Source organism: Dermacentor andersoni, chromosome 1 (assembly GCF_023375885.2).
Source record: "Dermacentor andersoni chromosome 1, qqDerAnde1_hic_scaffold, whole genome shotgun sequence".
NCBI lineage: Eukaryota > Metazoa > Arthropoda > Arachnida > Ixodida > Ixodidae > Dermacentor > Dermacentor andersoni.
Genome location: NC_092814.1, coordinates 267,124,432 through 267,141,441, shown reverse-complemented (window position 1 = coordinate 267,141,441; position 17,010 = coordinate 267,124,432). Strand labels below are relative to the sequence as shown.

The 17,010-nt window shown below is 43.0% G+C and overlaps 1 protein-coding gene across 2 annotated transcripts in view; it reads left to right on the top strand.

Annotated features, from left to right (window-relative positions):
* The window catches only part of LOC126547679 (uncharacterized), a 39,156-nt gene that overhangs the window by 6,286 nt on the left and 15,860 nt on the right, over positions 1 to 17,010 (top strand). For both annotated transcript variants that reach the window (XM_050195629.3, XM_055063121.2), the window contains exons 4-6: positions 2,585 to 2,648; positions 8,106 to 8,241; positions 13,028 to 13,172. In XM_050195629.3, the coding sequence (XP_050051586.1) occupies positions 2,585 to 2,648; positions 8,106 to 8,241; positions 13,028 to 13,172 (345 nt within the window). The remainder of the gene's footprint in view (positions 1 to 2,584; positions 2,649 to 8,105; positions 8,242 to 13,027; positions 13,173 to 17,010) is intronic.

The following is a 17,010-nucleotide window of genomic DNA, read 5'->3' as shown; positions in this document are numbered from 1 at the left end:
ACAACGACCAGAACCGACGAAAACGTGGATTGTGTGTGCGAAGTTTTGTGTTCCGACCGTCGATTGAGCATCCAGCAAATTGGTGACACCCTACACATGTCCACATTTGGGGTACTTGGGATAATGACCGAGGATCTGCAAATGCACAAGGTCTGCACGAAGCTTGTGCCAAAAGTGTTGACAGAATATCAGAAAGAACTTTGAGTTTTGCGCTGTCAAGAATTGTTGGATTTGATTCAAAATGAGCCGGACTTTCTTAACTCTGTCGTAACCGGAGACGAATCCTGGATGTTTAAGTACGACCCTGAATTGAAAAGGCAAAGCAGCGAGTGGCACACAAAATCATCCCCCCGACCCAAGAAAGCGCGAATGAGCAAGTCTCGCATCAAAACGATGCTCATTGTCTTCTTTGATTCCTGAGGAATCGTCCATTTTGAGTTTGTACGGCAGGGAGAAACTGTCAACTCAGCCTTTTGCCTGGAGGTGCTCAAGAGATTGAAACGCCGTTTTGCACGTGTGAGATCTGACATCAAAGACACAGTCAAGCTCCGCCATAACAGTGCCCCCAGCCACACGTCCTTTATCGTTACCAACTTCCTGGCCCGGAGCAACATCCTGGTGGTCCCCCATCCCCTTACAGTCCCGACTTGGGTCCGTGCGACTTTCTTTTGTTTCCCCAACTGAAGAGAGCACTGAAAGGAAAGCATTGGGAGACCGTGGAAAACATCCAAAAGCATGTTACAGCTTTCCTGAGGGACATTCCCATCGAGGACTTTCAGGGTGCCTTCCAGGCGTGGCAGACATGCCTCCGCAAGTGTATTGATGCAGAGAAATAGAGGGTATATTGAAAAATTTTAACCATTTGTACAGGTCCGGTCAATAAATCTATTTTTCTCAGAAAATGTGCATTACTTTCGTAATGGACCCTGTATACAGTAATGTACTCATAAAGAAGTTTTGTGCCTCCCTCTGTGAAACCTGAAAGGGGCCCTGAAAAGCTTTTTGAACGTAGTAAGAAAACTAAGTAAGTAATGTGTGAGTCAAATGTGAGTCAAATATTATTGCACTGCATGGAGCAGGGAACTTACAATTGCGTGGTAAAAGCGAAGTTGAGAAACCGCGTGGCCAGGAACGACTTCGACACAACCAACAAAAATGAACACGAGTGATTAAGCTGTTTGCAGAACTGCACTGAATGAGGAGCCAGCGAGCAACATGCAAGCAATGTGCTTGCGGCGCAGTTGGCGCAGTCCATTTGTGTTTCGGAAGGTGGGGCGGCGTAGGGCTATGGGCGCAGCCTATTTGTGTTCGGAGGGGTGAAAGGGCGACAGAAGAGAGCCGCGTGGAGATGGCTGGAAAATGAGTGCGCGGCAGCTGTTGGAGCAGCGGCCCATTGTGCAGCGGCTCGAATTTCTCTTTTTTTTTTCTTTTCAAGGATTTTGCATTTCACTACCTTTCGGCTCGGACACCCAGCAGCCAGACTTCATACTTATAACCGATAATGTGGCATCGGGGCATTGTAGTAAGCAGGTTATTTCACCATGGAAAACAAACAAAAGTCTACGGTGCAGCAGCTTCTCATTGTTATAACTGATATATTGTTAAAACCTTTGTCATTATAAGTGGGTTCGATGGTATATGCTTTTTTCTTTTTTCTCTTTGATTTGTTTGTTGCTTTATGTCTGTCTGATTTTTTTTCTATTTTTTGATAAGTTCTTTGTATGAATCGTTTGTTCTCAATTATATTTCTTGTATAACTTGCCATATTTTTGCCATTGTTGTTCAGTACTCTGTAACCTACTCCCCTCTATATTGTTGGAGCATTTAATCGTATATAGAATAAATTAATTTGTGCTCATCGTATTAGTGGCCTGGCAGTAGTTTTTTTTTTTAAGTTTTTCTTATTTTTTTTTTTTTGCATGGGTCCAGCGAACTACGATCACCTGGCACGAACGGCTTGGACCCATCATCATTGTTATTATATGTGGGCTATGCCTGCCTTATAGCTGTCTAATAATGAAATGTTAAGAAGCGAGCTAAAGTGAAAAACGACAGTGACAGGAAAGAGTGGCACAATGCTTTTTCCTGTCCTTGTAGTAATTTCTTGCTTTAATTCGTGTTTTAGCACACCATAATAAGTATGAACCAACTAGCCTAGCAGCAGGTAGGTATTTGTTATAACTGTCTGCAGTTTCTCATGAAATTTAACTACCTGGGATTCCATAAAGTTTGAATTAATCAACATTATAAAAAGGTTTGCTTGAATTTGGCATCTTCAGTATGCATTTGAAGAACAAGCCAGCCTGACCTAAATTTTGAGATTTCTTTGAGCTAACCAGAACTTTGAATTACATCTAAGTTTGAGTGTCAAGAGTTTACTAAATTTAATGAATTTTTTTCTGGAACTTAAGGTATAGTACAAGAAATGGATGCACCTAATTTGCCGTGTTAGTCATGTCTTTTGTGAACACATGCCTTTCTAGTTAGATCTTACGGCTGTTTCACACGAACTAAAGTGCAATACTTGAGTTTCTCCTTCTTCACTGCTGCGTAACATCATTGCTCCTTTTTTCTCTTGTTTCAGTTGTGGAGAACCTGAGTCGCAGCAGCAGTGTATCAAGACCACCACCCGCAAGTATGGTGCAGAGGTGAGGTCTGCTAGTGAATCAGTAAATAGTGGATGCTCGTATGATAGTAAACTGCATTGTATTGTTCTGGTGCCCTCATCACCCACTAAATTTGCCTCATCATAGTGGCACTTTGAGTGAGTGAACAGTGCTTTGCTGAGTGTCACTTTGGCCGCATGGTGCTAGAGGACAAAATGAAGTGTCCTTTGGAATTGGTGAAAATGACGATCTATGAAGCCATAGGGCTTAATCGTGGCTTATACAGAGTGTCTGTTGTTTCTAGACCATACAGAATTTTTCAAAATTGTTTGTGGCAGATAGTGTAATTGTAGTCCTTGAGCTGGACTACTTGAAGCGGCAGACATTATACTCATACAAGAAATCGAAATGCATAATCGGCTAAATAACAAAATAAGGGAAGCGGTTTTCGGCTAGTCGGTATGTCATAATTACTCAGGAGAGTGGTAGCGTGAAGCAGAAGAACTACTGGATGATGAGACAAACATGGACGAGTGCTTCTTTCAGATAAGGTTTATTGTGGAAAAACATGGAAACAAGTAGTCTACAAAAATACAGAAATAAATAAATAAATAAACAGGCTTGTTTATCAAAGGAATGACACAAGTCACAATATGCTAAAGAGCAGTGCTATCTATCGCCTTATGCGTGCACTGGTGCTTTCCAAGAAGCTCAATTCCTTGTCCGATGGGGACAATGACGGCTGACCTTAGTTGGAAGTACCGCTCGTCCTTGTTGGTCTTTGTCGTCCAGTAGTTCCATTTCTTCGCCTAGCTGCTTTCCCCAGTAAATAATCAAAATTCACTAATTAACTTTTTAATTAATTACTTTACAGTACGCATTGCAATTTACGTATTGTAGTGGATGAGTTTGCAAGGCATATTCACTTGGGACAAATTCTGAGGATCGCATAGGTTCCGAGATATGCACCATTGAACTTTCAGCAAAAATGCACTTGTGTTCCACTTACTTTTATAACAAACTGCCATTTTATGCATCGAGGTACAAAGGTAACTGGAATGCCCTCATATTTCGTTGCACACTTTTGGAATGAATATCTCGTAACTGGTGTCATCCTGAAAATTTGATCCAAGTGGATTGTGCCTCGTGAACTCATCGGATTAAATTTGTAAATTGCAATCTGTGCAATTAAGTAATTGGGTAAAAAGTTGATTAATGCTTTTTTGTTAATTAGTGAATTACGCATTGCAATTTCTCGTGCAAGTAAGGTCTGTATCATTGAGTAGTGCATCTCAACAGCCAAATTACCATGAGAATGACGCTACCTGCCACAGGTAATCTTTAAAATTCTGTATCGTTTGAAAAAATCCCCTAAGGTCCCTGGTGCGATTCTATAAGTATCATAGATTTCTATAAATGATTACTCTTTTATTAAGAAGAAGAATGGTTATTTACAAGAGTCTTTGCAATAAAAAACAGAAATACAGTTAACTTCCGTTAATTCGAGCCGGATGGGACTGGCGAAATTGATCGAATTATCTGGTTGAATTAAACAAGAAGCAAAAAAAATGCCAAAACGCATTGCTGATTCATTTGGCAGTATTTTGCCAATTATAGCACACCCCCGAATCAAACCTGCGACCGCTTTCTAAGTATCCAAAGTAGAAAACTAATGAAGGAATGACATTAAAGCTCCTAAACAGACTACAAGTCTAACACGCACCCGATTTTTTATCAAGAAAAATTGTTGCAATAAGGTGGCTGGTTTCCTAAAGTCAGCTTTGCGACAAGTTTTTTTTTTTTAAATGAATGGTGAAGCATACGATCATTGTGGAGGGGGTTTTGGTTTCGTTCCCAATTGCACCATGTAGGCAATTTTCGGCCCAATGTTCTTCAAAAAAATGAAAGGCATGCCTTAGAATCGGGTAAATACCGTAATCAGACATTGTGAGCTACGATTATTGCTTGAAAATATTCCTAGAGCGGGCTGAAAATAGGTGTTTGTGATGAGGGGTGATGTGCGCTCTACGCATTCGCTGTCCCCTAAGGTGCTCTGTGACAGGTTGTGTATGAAGGGGTCGCTATCGGGATCACTGTATGTGTCAGGAGCATACATTCTGACTGGTCAAATTCGAATTATCTGGTGAAGGCCAATTTTAGGATCGAAATAACAAAAGCTTGGGCCCGTAGAAATGCATGGGCGCCGACCAGGAGCTTCGGTCGGGATCAAATTAACCGAAGTCGAGTTAACACAAGTCTACTATACTATGTTCTTGTTAACACGTCTATTCATTTTAAGCCAACACAGAAATTGTGGCAACACAGCAAGCCCCAGAAAGTGTGGCTAAACCTTTCCTAAAATTGCCCGAAATTTGTCACTAAATTTGCCCATCTGATTGGGATGTAAATTGCTTTTATTATTATCACATCACTAAGTGTCAACTTCCTGCACAGCTGGAGGCATCAAAAGGTAAAAAAAAAGTATGCTATGGTGTTCAAAAACACTGACATAAAGTTTGAGTTGACTTGCTACCTATAGTGAATATCTGAAGGTTTGGTGCATTCAGTTTTGTCACAAGCAGCTTGCTCAGGTGGACATTTCATGTCATGTAGAGATGTCAAATGAAAGTGTGCTCAGTTTACAAGCATCCCATGATGCACAAGAAAAGTTCCCCTAGTGAATGATGTGAACAGTGGTTAAAGGGGCCCTGAAGCACTTTTTATTGAAGTTGAGAAATGCATTTTTAGACTATTTCAGGAATACTCTTCGGTAAAAAGGTCTTCGATGTGTTCAGCAGAAGCGGAGTTATTGGCAGTCGAGCACCATTCGAGGTGCTGCCACTCCTTCTTCAATGGTTTGTGCTGGGAAGCTTACGGCAGAGCAGGGTGTGCCCACAGCTCTCTGCCTATTGAACATCACTGTGGTGCACAGTTCAAATTTGATTTTGGTTGTTCACATAGTACCACTATTGCTTATCTTGGCACCTATGACGTGCCAAATGTGATTGCCCGCAGCAAGCCGCATTGTGCTCAGGCAGTGGACTCGTCGTGGCACCCCACAGGAGCCGCGGTATCTACACTACATAGCAGATTACAGATGCATCCAACTGCTGCGTCTGCTTTGTACACGACATGGCTTTAGTGCGCGCTAGCACTCATATGCTCCTGTCTGGCTGTGCTACATGGTGCGGACTAGCTTTGTCCTGTACCAGTTTGACCGACAGATAGTAGCCACATCCAACTTGTACATTTTGAAGTGCTGTCAATAGCTCATTATAAGGCAAAGTCTTCCAGGGCATCTATTGAGCAGCGGCCAGGAGTGAGCATGCACTGGAAAGCATATGTGCATGTGGTGTGACCTTAAGTTTCACATGATTCGAGGCTATTTGAGGGTTCAAAACTAGTTGAAATGAGCAAGATGCAATGGCTACGACTTTGACGAGCAGGTTGGCCAAAGCTTAATTCCTACGTGGGCGCCCGCGGTCAAGCGTAAGCACACGATAGTCAGCTTCTTTCGGTAGTACGTAATTATTATCAAAATTCTAAAGCAGATTGTCACTACTTCAGCCTATTCATTAAATGGTGTCAATAAATAAACAGAAGGGCACTGATCGAAACACCCTTCTTGATTGCTGTCTGCTATTGGCCAATAGTAGCCGCATATGAGAATCTGCTATATTACAAAATAAAACACCCAGAAAAGAGTGAAGAGCAGGCTTCTGTTGAAACGACGTTTGAGAGAAAGGTGACTTCGCCCTCTGCTTCCACGATGCATGCGCCGCGCACGACTCCAAAATTTGGATGAGATGTTCACAGCAGTGTATGCTATTAGCGGACTGTGTTCTTTCAACAAGCCAAAAGGGTGGTTTTGGGCCCGTTTAATAAATAAGGTCCATCTGAATATTTAAATGAGAGTTCAAGGGAAAACTTGTGCAGAGGCTTGTTACAGCATGATCAGCTTAGCTTTATTCTGTTTGCGAGGAATGAATAAATATTTCTCCATGTATTTGTGTACACATCTGATGCATAATGCCTAACTCCTTAGTCAAATTTATGCACCATTACATTATAGTTCTGTGAATGTTCTGAAATTAATCCCGCAGTATACTTGTCGGGTACTGTCCAGTTCACTTCACAGGCTTGCTTGCACATCAACATTATCATGTTGCTACAAATAAAGCATGTTATCTTGTAATGCGCACACTTGGGTCACAAACTTAGTAAAGTGTTCATATTTTGCACTAAGTACTGTGTCATGTCAGTGGCAAACACTAGAGAAGCATTTTACATTAGTCATTGTTTTGCTGTGTTTTTGCTGGTAAGGTGTGTTCTATTTTGATTTACCATATCTTCTGGTGTATATGCTGCATCTTTGCATAAGCTGCAGCCCTCTTCTAAGCAGGTTTCCAAAGAAAAAGTTGGTGCATAAGTCACATTGGTGTATAAAACATACTTATTTTAACAATCTGTTCGGTAAAAAGGGACTCCCATTGTATTCCTTTGTATTCCCATTACAGAATAATGTTGTTAGTGTCTTAGTGTGGCTGATGTGCAGTCTGCTACAATACACAGTCATGATGGATGATGTGTGATGTGCTGCGAGAGCTGAGCATGGATCTTGAAGATTTACAAGCTTTGTCGAAAGTATACGAGCTACGTTGTGTGCAACTGGAAGGCTGTTTAAGGCTGTAGTATGCAACAAGTTTCAATCCTCTCAGAATTAGAAAAAACCCTCATACTCACCATCCAGAGGTGTAGGGGTTAGGAACACCCCGGAAACGGTACCACACAGCTGGACATCATATATGGGGAAAGCGCAGAGTAGCCCATATACTTTTGACAAAGGCTGTACAGCATGCTAATCTGAAACTCTTCTTCAATGCTATGTTTAGGAAGTTTGGCATTTATGTGTTGGGATGATCTTGTCATACTTCAGTTCATTATCTTATGGTACATTCAGCTGGTCTCTTTGGCGCTCTGGCTCGTATTGCAGTGACATTGAGCTTACTTTTGATTGGAGCTAGAGAAAGCGTGACTGAGCCAGATGTTCAGCTGCTCACCAGAACAATCATAGAGGCCGGAAGAGGAAACATGCCAGAATGTCTTCTGTTGTAAACAAACAAAGTGCGCAGGCACCGAGGCACCGCCATGCATGTCGCCATGGCAGTGGCCACGACAACAATGGAAGCTGTAAAAGCCGTGCGACCAAACTCAACCATTTCTAGATCTTGCTCTTAGGTTGAATGGGAGAGCGCCTCCGAGTGCTCTGAGCTGTAGCACACTGCTCTGAACGAAGAACAAGCCAAATGTGTTCCGAGCACTTTTCAGGTCGACAGTTGTAACGCACGCCACCAGAGCACTCTGGAGCACTTGAAAATGACCAGTTGAATGTACCATTAGAAAGCATGTTCATCCTTTTATTATTATTTATTTCTTTTTGTTTTTTTGGCAAATGAGCATATTCAGTTTCTTCATGCATTTACTCCACTTGCTCAACAGTGACTCTGTGATCTTCCTGAGTGCAAAACCTCGCCACCCGACTGGCACCCGGCTGGGTGGAACTACACCAGATGGGACAGGCTCGGTTGAGAGCATGTCACAGTTGCACTTTGGGCATCATGGCTTCATAGGAGATGTAAGGCTTTATTATATGTAATCCATGGAAATTATGCTACTCATTGCAGTTCCAACCGCAAGAGCAAAGACTCTGTAGACTGCCACCATTGATTCTTTCTTGCCCTCGATGATTTGTTTCAGCTGGACAGAATTTTTCTTTAATGTTTAACGTTCCATTATGAACAGTGTATAAATTTTCTGTGCTAAAAAGTACTTCATAACCAAGAGGTTTCTGATGGCTTGCATAATTTGAAACTGAATTTATGTATTTATGTTAACTGTTGTGCGTTTAGCTTACTATAGCTAAGTGCTTTGTTTTTTTTTATGTACTGGTACGCTTTTACACTCATCGATGCTGTGCTGCTGCTTGATGTTTCTTTTTTCCCTTCTTTCTGCATTTTAGCTTCCTTGCTTTCATGAAGGTTAAGCACTGTCACTTAAGTGCCACTGGGGCTTTTCTGATTATGGGACAGTGATGAATTTTAGGTCTAACAGTCATACTACTGCTTAAGTGTTCAGTATTCCTTTATAAACCACTGTAAGCACACAAGAACTCTCTTGTTCTACCACTCAACACAAAGCTGCATATTTTATTCACGATTCACTGCCACACTTTGATAGGGATCAAGTGCAAAGATGCTTGTGCACTGAGATTTTGGTGGCACGTTAAAAATGTGAGCTCGCCAAATTTAATCTGGATTCCTCTGCATGACACCTGTAATAGTCTTACTGTGCCCTTTGGCATTTGAATCCTAGAGTTGCTACTATTGTATGGGTGTTTGTTTACAGCAGGGTTGGCAGGAGAGATAGAATGTGTTGCTGCATGTATTTGTGTTCCTTTATTGGCTACCACTGATTTCAGTGCCTTGAGGTGTACACCATGTGTATTGTCGAAAGAAGACAAATCGAAAAAAGAAGACAATGTTGAAAGAAAACAAATCGAGAAAAGAATACAATGTCGAAAAAAGAAGTGACGCTAGTTAAGAAGAAATTAATGCACAGCTTATGCTAGCTTCTTTTCTTTTTTTTTCATTTTGCTGAATGAGCTATTTGTGGGAGGCTGTTCAACTTTGAATGCGTCTTGTGGAAAGCCATGGCTGACATGCACTGTTATTGGAATAGAGCCAATGACAGTGTGGTTTTCAACCAGGTATTATGACCACTATGCCGCAGTTGTGCAGTGGAAGCGTGGCAAAAATAATAGTAATAATAAACATGCTTGGCATTGTTTCATCATTGAACCAAACTAGAAAGTTTTACTGCGAACTTCCTTCCAAGTCAGAAGTAACCCCGAAACTAAGTGTTCATTTAACTGAACGATTCCCTTTAAGCCTCATTTTGGTGTGGTGCTGCCGTAAACATGGCTGCTAAGTGAGGGGCTGGACAGAAATTCACCAGCTGCTGCTAATGGGGGGCAGCCATTGAACATTCTTGTCAAAAGTGATAGCTACTGTGAAGCGTCTGTGTTCAGTAATTCTCATGAAAATACCTTGGAGAAAGAAAAGCAGTTATATAATCAAAACATTACCCAAAATTTGTGTCCACGGGATACGAAAGTGTCTAGTACATTCTCAATGATATGATCACGCCTGATACAAATTTTGGGATGATATGAATTTTTGAAAAGTCCCAGCCCAAGTTCATTAGCTTACAAAATGCTAAGTTTCAAATGATGCGAACGGCCTTTCACACCATGATGGGTGATATGAACAATCGAGCTGCTGCATGAACCCCGGTGGAGCTGGCAAGGAGACCACAGCGTGGCAGTTGTGCCTTGTCAGGCCTCCGGTCACGTTCTTGGTGCCCGGGCAACCTACGTCACTCCGCCATGACCGCTCCGCTCCCCCCCCCCCCCCCCCCCCCCCCCCAAGATAACCCTTTGCTTTGTGCAGTATCATGCAAATTGTCGGCCATTTTCAAACACCTTGTAATTATCAGGAGCCGGCAATCACGCACGAATCAGTCGTGCTACGTCCGCAAAGATTGGAGGCATTCGCTTCCATAGGTAGCCTTATCTTATTACTTGCCTTCCATTGTTTTTGCTGCATGATACCAAGTAGCTTTGCTGCCGCAAAGAAAAGCAGACAGATTTCCTTATATTGCACAAATCATGTCGTTATCCCCATCAGGCAGCAGATAAGATGCAGCAACAATAGAAACTTGAGATAACCAGGCAGACCTTGAAATGTCATCTTCGGAACACGCAGAGTGTGCAACTGACAAAATGTGCGCGAAACAAACATATAAGTGGTTCAAATTTGCATCAGCCAATAGGAGCTCTCTGTGCACCACATAACTGCAGTAATGAATCACGAAGCTATAGTTTTCCCTTTCTGCACTTGCTGTTGTTGCTGTTACTTCTGCATGGAGAAATACAGCACTGCGGCTATCAAAATCTCCGATCTAGTGTTTACGGCAATACCAAGACGGCGGCGCTGCATCAATGAAAAGCCCTGCTCGCGCGATCAGTAGTACGATAGCACCTCCTGATGCCTGATTTTCTTCTCGATTTGGAAGACAACACACTAAAAAGTGCCATTTTCTCAAATTCTCCTGCACATTTCTTCCAAATATTTCACCACAAAATAAAGAAAGGCCTTAACTCTGCTAAAAAGTGAAATTACGGAAATTTTGAGCAAGTTGGCCATTTTATTGCTGCATCCCCCCTTAATCTCCCGATTCGTTGCGTTTTTGAGTGATACGAATTATGGATTATGTTAATTTTTTTGCCGTCCTGAGAGAGTTGTATTATCCAGATTCCACTGTATATATATATATATATATATATATATATATATATATATATATATATATATATTTGTTGTGTCCCACCAGTGTGTTTGTGGGTGTCTAATATACTTTCAGTATGCCATCGATGTGGAGTAAACTATTTGTGGCAAATTGATACACAACACTAAGTCTGAATGTCCTGCTGTCTAGCAGTAGTGAATTGTTACGTGGTTCTTGGCATTGGTTGTTTGCTCTCTAATGTCAAAGGCTGTGCACGTCTACAGATTTGTATATGTGAACGAGCAACAATTGACTTACCCACCGGGTTGGCTTAGCAGCTATGGCGTTGCGCTGCTAAGCACGAGGTCACGGGATCAAATCCAGGAGATCAGCATTTTCTAAGTAGAATTTTATTTCCAAGTTCTAAGATTAAAATACATACACAGCTTTGCATACTGTCAGGAACACTCTGGTGAGGCTCGTTGAATCCATGCAGATCATGACAGACAAGCATAATGGGCACGCCTGTGTGCTATGCGGATAGGTGTGGAAACGCACGTAAAATATTAAACGAAGTTTCATACTGGGCAAGTTGCTCTGGATTCATAATTAGAAGAGCACAAAGAGACAACAGTTGAAGAACACAGGACAAGCACTTTCTACCGACTGCAAGGATTTATTTAGGTAGAAAAATAAAAAATTGGTGCAAAAAATTGGTGCAGGAATAGTTTGTTCACAATGTTTGGTTCAAATCATAAGAAGCCAACAAACACTGACACCAAGGACAACATAGGGGAAATTACTTGTGCCTAATAAATGGAATAATGAAACAATAAATTAATGGAAATTAAAGTGGATGAAAAAACAACTTGCCGCAGGTAGGAAACGAACCTACAACCTTCGCATTTCGCGTGCGATGCTCTACCAATTGAGCTACCGCGGCGCTGTTTTCCCATCTACTTTCTTGGGTATTTATGTGTCCTAGTAGAACCTTGGGAGAGTTAGCCAGTGCCACCACTCACAGACCTTGGCGGCGGGCGTGGAACGTCCTTCTTGCCGCAGGCGTCACGAGAACGTGATCTTTTTGTGTGAAGGCAACTGGTCAATAAACCCACATATGCTACCTGAAAGCATCAATGTAGCCGGATTCGAGACCGAAATGCGAAGGTTGTAGGTTTGGTTCCCACCTGCGGCAAGTTGTTTTTTCATCCACTTTAATTTCCATTAATTTATCGTTTCATTATTCCATTTATTAGGCACAAGTAATTTCCCCTATGTTATCCTTGGTGTCGGTGTTTGTTGGCTTCTTATGATATGACTAATAAAAATCGGGCCCCTCGGTTAACCCCCTTTCTTCTTGTTTGGTTCAAAGTAGCATGGAGGAAATTGTTAGGTACAGTGACTTGACAGAAATAGTTTTATGATGCTTTCTATTGTTTTCAAGAAGCACAATTGAAAACAGGATAGAAACATTTTTCCCAGATGAAGTCAAGGGTCTGATGTAATCACATCAGGTTGAAATTATGTCAAGTATGCCAGGCAAAGATCTTAGTATATATGTAAACAGAGGGCCATCCAGGTAAAATTATTTGGAAACGGATGTGTAAGTTACGTTCTTAAAGGCTTTTAATTCATTTTTATTTGCAGAGCATCCTATTATTGTCCTTCTGACCCAATTCAGTGGCTATGTTGTTCTGCTGCTGAATATGAGGTCACAGGTTTGTTCCCGGCCATGGCAGCTGCATTCCTATGGGGGTGAAATACAGAAACACTCACCTACTAAGATTTTCATCGATGTAAAAAAAAAACCCCAGGTTGTTTTAATTATTCCAGAACTTCCCCTACTATGACATCTTGTGTAACCCACTTTGCAATTTAGGGACTTTAAGCCCCATAATTTGAACTTGTTGAAGTTTCTCAATAAAGTTTTGTGAAGCCTCTTACATACGGATACTACAAGCTTAATTTCAAGCAAGCAGTCATAACTGTTGATCGAGTCTTTTGTGCTGGACAGTAGCTGTGTGAATGTATCTATTAGTATTATAATAATACTAATAGATAATATTTTTCTCCAGGTCGGAGGGGCACGTCCCTTGAGTGAGTGTGGGGTTCGTACAGCAGATGTGCCCTACACTCAGCCATCGTCTGCAGCCAGTCTTGATGGTGAGGTTACCTTGCAGGTGCCTTCACTCAGCCAGTGCAGCTCCTACAGCCACCGCGGTAGGTGCAACTCAGACAGTGCCTCGATTTACTTTACCATGCTAGCAGTCAGCGTGAAGGAGTGTTGGGCGCTTTGCAGTGCTATATGCAAGTTTGAAGTTTATTTTTCTTTCTTTGTTACAGAAAGAAGAGCTAAAGAGCTAAAGGCCATGTGGCCTGACAGAAGCTTTTGCTTCTTAACGCGTGCGGCATACATTATAATTCAGTGTAGGAAAAAAAAGTAAATATAGCAAAAGAACGAGTGAGTAAGATGTAAGAAATACAAATTAACAACATAGTTTGTACGTTATACAATTACCATGCGAAAGGACATGCTATGCTTAAAATTTTTTGTTTGTTTGTACATTCGCATTACAGCGCAGATTAAAACATAGTGTAAGCACTATTAACATACTTCGTCGTTTTCATTTGTACATAGCCATCATCATCTTCCCTGTTCTTCTACTTCTTTGCGCATGAGCTGGGGCGTTCCCTTTTTTGGAATAAAGAGCGCTTGACAGCTTGGTCGGTCTCGGTCTTATAAAGTGGTGGAGGTACGTCAAGACCCCGACGTCCTCTCGCGTTCCCGTCCTCCCTGGAGCTATGTTACGGTCCCCGCCTGTGCCCACCTACCCCTACAACGATGGACACTTCCAACCCGGCTCTTCCGGCACCTCTAACCCTACCACACAGACAGCTCCGCCTGCGGTGTCCTCTTGGACTGTGACGAGCGCTCAATGCGATCCCCCTGTTTTTGCGTGACTCCGCAGTGATGACGTTGATGATTAGATCGACCACTATGACTGCGTGAGTTCTTGCAATAAGTGGAACGACACCCAGAAATTGAGGCACGTCGCATTCTACTTGACCGGTGTTGCAAAGACGTGGTATTTCAACCAAATCCGACATCGCGGATTAGTCCACATTTACCTCCAAGCTGCAGCAAATCTTCGCTTCCTCGTCTGGCCGTGCAGAAGTTGCCAAACAGAAGCTGGGCACGTGCCCCCAACTTCCACAAGAGTCTTACACCTAATACATAGAGGATGTCTTGGCGCTGTGCCACCGTGCGAACCCTAGCATGACTGAAGCCGAACGCATTTGACACATATTAAAAGGCATTTGGTCTGTTGTGTTCAACGCCTTAATCATGCAAAATCCGGCTCTTTGTCTTCAACATGACAGCAGCGATTCTCACGTTCTCCATTCTTCATATCTACGTGCTCTTATCTTCACCATCATCTGCGAAGAGCTTCAAATACAAGACCTGAGGCGTTCACCTGCTGCCTGTGCCCCAACCCCCACCTTCGACTTGCGCGAGGTCGTAAAGCAAGAGTTGACAGCGATGATTAGCCGTAGTTGTAGCCGTAACATCCAGTCAGATCCCTGACGAAGACGCCCTAGTCGCCCCTTCTTCCCACTGTACTTCTCGCGGAATTCTCATTGCGGACTGTCTCGTCCGGTTTTCACGCCCTTCTGTCTGCTTGCAACATGACCCCAGATCCTGTGATGCTGCCCAAAGGGATGACTGTGGCAACCCTCGCCGACACTCAACCTATCTCTATAGTCACACTTTGCCCTTCTTCATCGCCAGCACCAACCTCGGGTTTGGATGATTCTTTCCCTCCCCCAGCCGTTCTTGGTTTTGACCTAACAGCTGCGTAGTCTGAAGCCTTACTGGTGGTCTTGGCGAAGCACGAAGCCTGTTTCGATAGCTGTTCCTCTGTGTTCAGCCAAACTTCTGCAGCTACACACCGCATCGAAACTGATGCTTCCACTATAAAACGACTAAGTACGTTAATAGTGCTTACAATACATATATTGGGGGCGAGCACTTACGGAGTCGCCATCTGTTATAAGCGCTTCCCTTGCGTAGTATGAGGGACCACGCGGTGTGCTCCTCACAGGTTTCGTTTACGGCGCTCAATAAAAACACTACTCGGCAGCCCTCCTGGACATTTCTGTAAGTAGTCTGAAAACAAGGGAAGTTTGTTACTGTCAAAATAATAGTCTTGGGCAAATGAAAGCACAGAATCGTTTACAGACGCTACCTCTTTACCGAATACGTACATTGAACGCCACTGCGCGCGGTCGCCGCGATGGAGTCTCCCGAACCGGCTTCTTGTGTGAAAGGTAGGAAAACACGGATAGAAAACTATGTGAAATATGTTCTTATAGCGGGCTGTCTGTATAACCAAATGGAGCATAACAGAATGAAGCCTCAATGCAGCGATCGCACGGGTTCGCAGCGACCAACTGCATGTGTGCATGCATATCCGAGCACAATGTTTCGCTTTCGCTGTGTGTGCATTTTCTCACCGTGTCGTGAGCTTTAGTCCGCAGAATATGAGCATTTGGCAGTACACAAGCAACCATTGTTTTATGGAAGCTATCAGAACTGTTCAAAAACTATTTCCTTATAGAAACTTTGATGCCTACGGCTACTGTGATGGGCCGTCGTGACGATTTAATCTTTTTTTGTCTTCTAAATTCTTGGACGTTTCAATATTATTTCTCAAGTTGCGTCGCACTGCTTCATTTTCGTAACCCATTGCATTGATTCATAACACAAACATGACCATATGCCATGCCTTCTTTTAATGTGCTTCTTACCACTCGCTTTCCATTCCAGTTAACTTGCCAGTATCTAGCATCAACAAGTTCATAGACCAAGCCGTCATGTTAGCCTGGCAGCAGGCGCGGGCGAGCGTCTCAGTGCGTGTTTTCTCCTACTCACCGAACATCGCAGTCCTGGCGCCGTAGCAGAAATATTCCTCGCGTCTGTGCTTGCTGCATACCCGAGTTGTAGCCGATGGCCGTCTGCTGGTTCTAAGTTTCGCGAGCCAAGCTTCACGCAGCTTCTTGTCCTGCAGCTACGTGTGAATAAGGCTGACACTGCGGCACCGAGCAGTAGCCTATGTTGTTGCACACCTCCAAAGGCAGCAACTACCCATTACAGTGCTTTCAAATGTTGTCAAGCATACACCCAAGGCGGGAAAGCGTCGCCACTTAATCAGAACCGCAGCGCAGGTGGGACTTTAAACTTTTGTTTTCTGTTCGCTTCGGCGCTTCCGAAGCAGCCTGTGTCCACATGATCCCTCATGGCACGTCACGCCAATGGTGGCGCCAGCTTTTCCAGTGGTGGAGCTCGCCCCCAATAGTGCATAAAAAAATGTTAGTGAAATTGCAAGAAAAAGTGTGGGATAGTGGTAAGCTGGCATATGAGGGCGTATACATTTTGTATGGAAGAAACCGTTGCTTTCTACAACAGCTATTGACACTGTACATTAGCTTGCTAATGGCACTGCAAAATATACTTGCTGAAGTATACTTGCTGAAACTCGTGTGTGCCTGAAGTCTTGTCTATGTTTTTTGAAAGTGTTGTGCTTGTGAGCTTTCTGAGTGCATTTGTTTGGCTTATTCGTATTCTGGGATTCACTCAACATATACCGTGCCGCAGCATGTGATGCCGAGTGCCACTCAGCTGCGCTGATGCTTTCTGCGCTTCAACATGGGCAAAAAGCGTTTTGTCCCAAATTGCAAGTCGGGGTATCAAACTTGTACAGAGCGTGTGTCAGTTTTCAAGGCTCCGCATGAACCTGATTGATCAGCTAAAAGAAAAACTTAACGATTCTTGTTAAACGGATTCTTGTTGTGGACTGGGAATGTGAGGATGTTACCACAGTAAAATGAAATTATACTGCACAAGTCGTTGACTGCATACTCTACTATGCAGTTGGATTCTTGAGCCAAAAGTTGATGAAAGCCACCAGTTGCTATCGTTGCCAATCTGATCTTACCATTCCAGAAAACAACAACGCTGAAGCATTAATGACCAACACAAAGAGCAGAGGTGGACTGT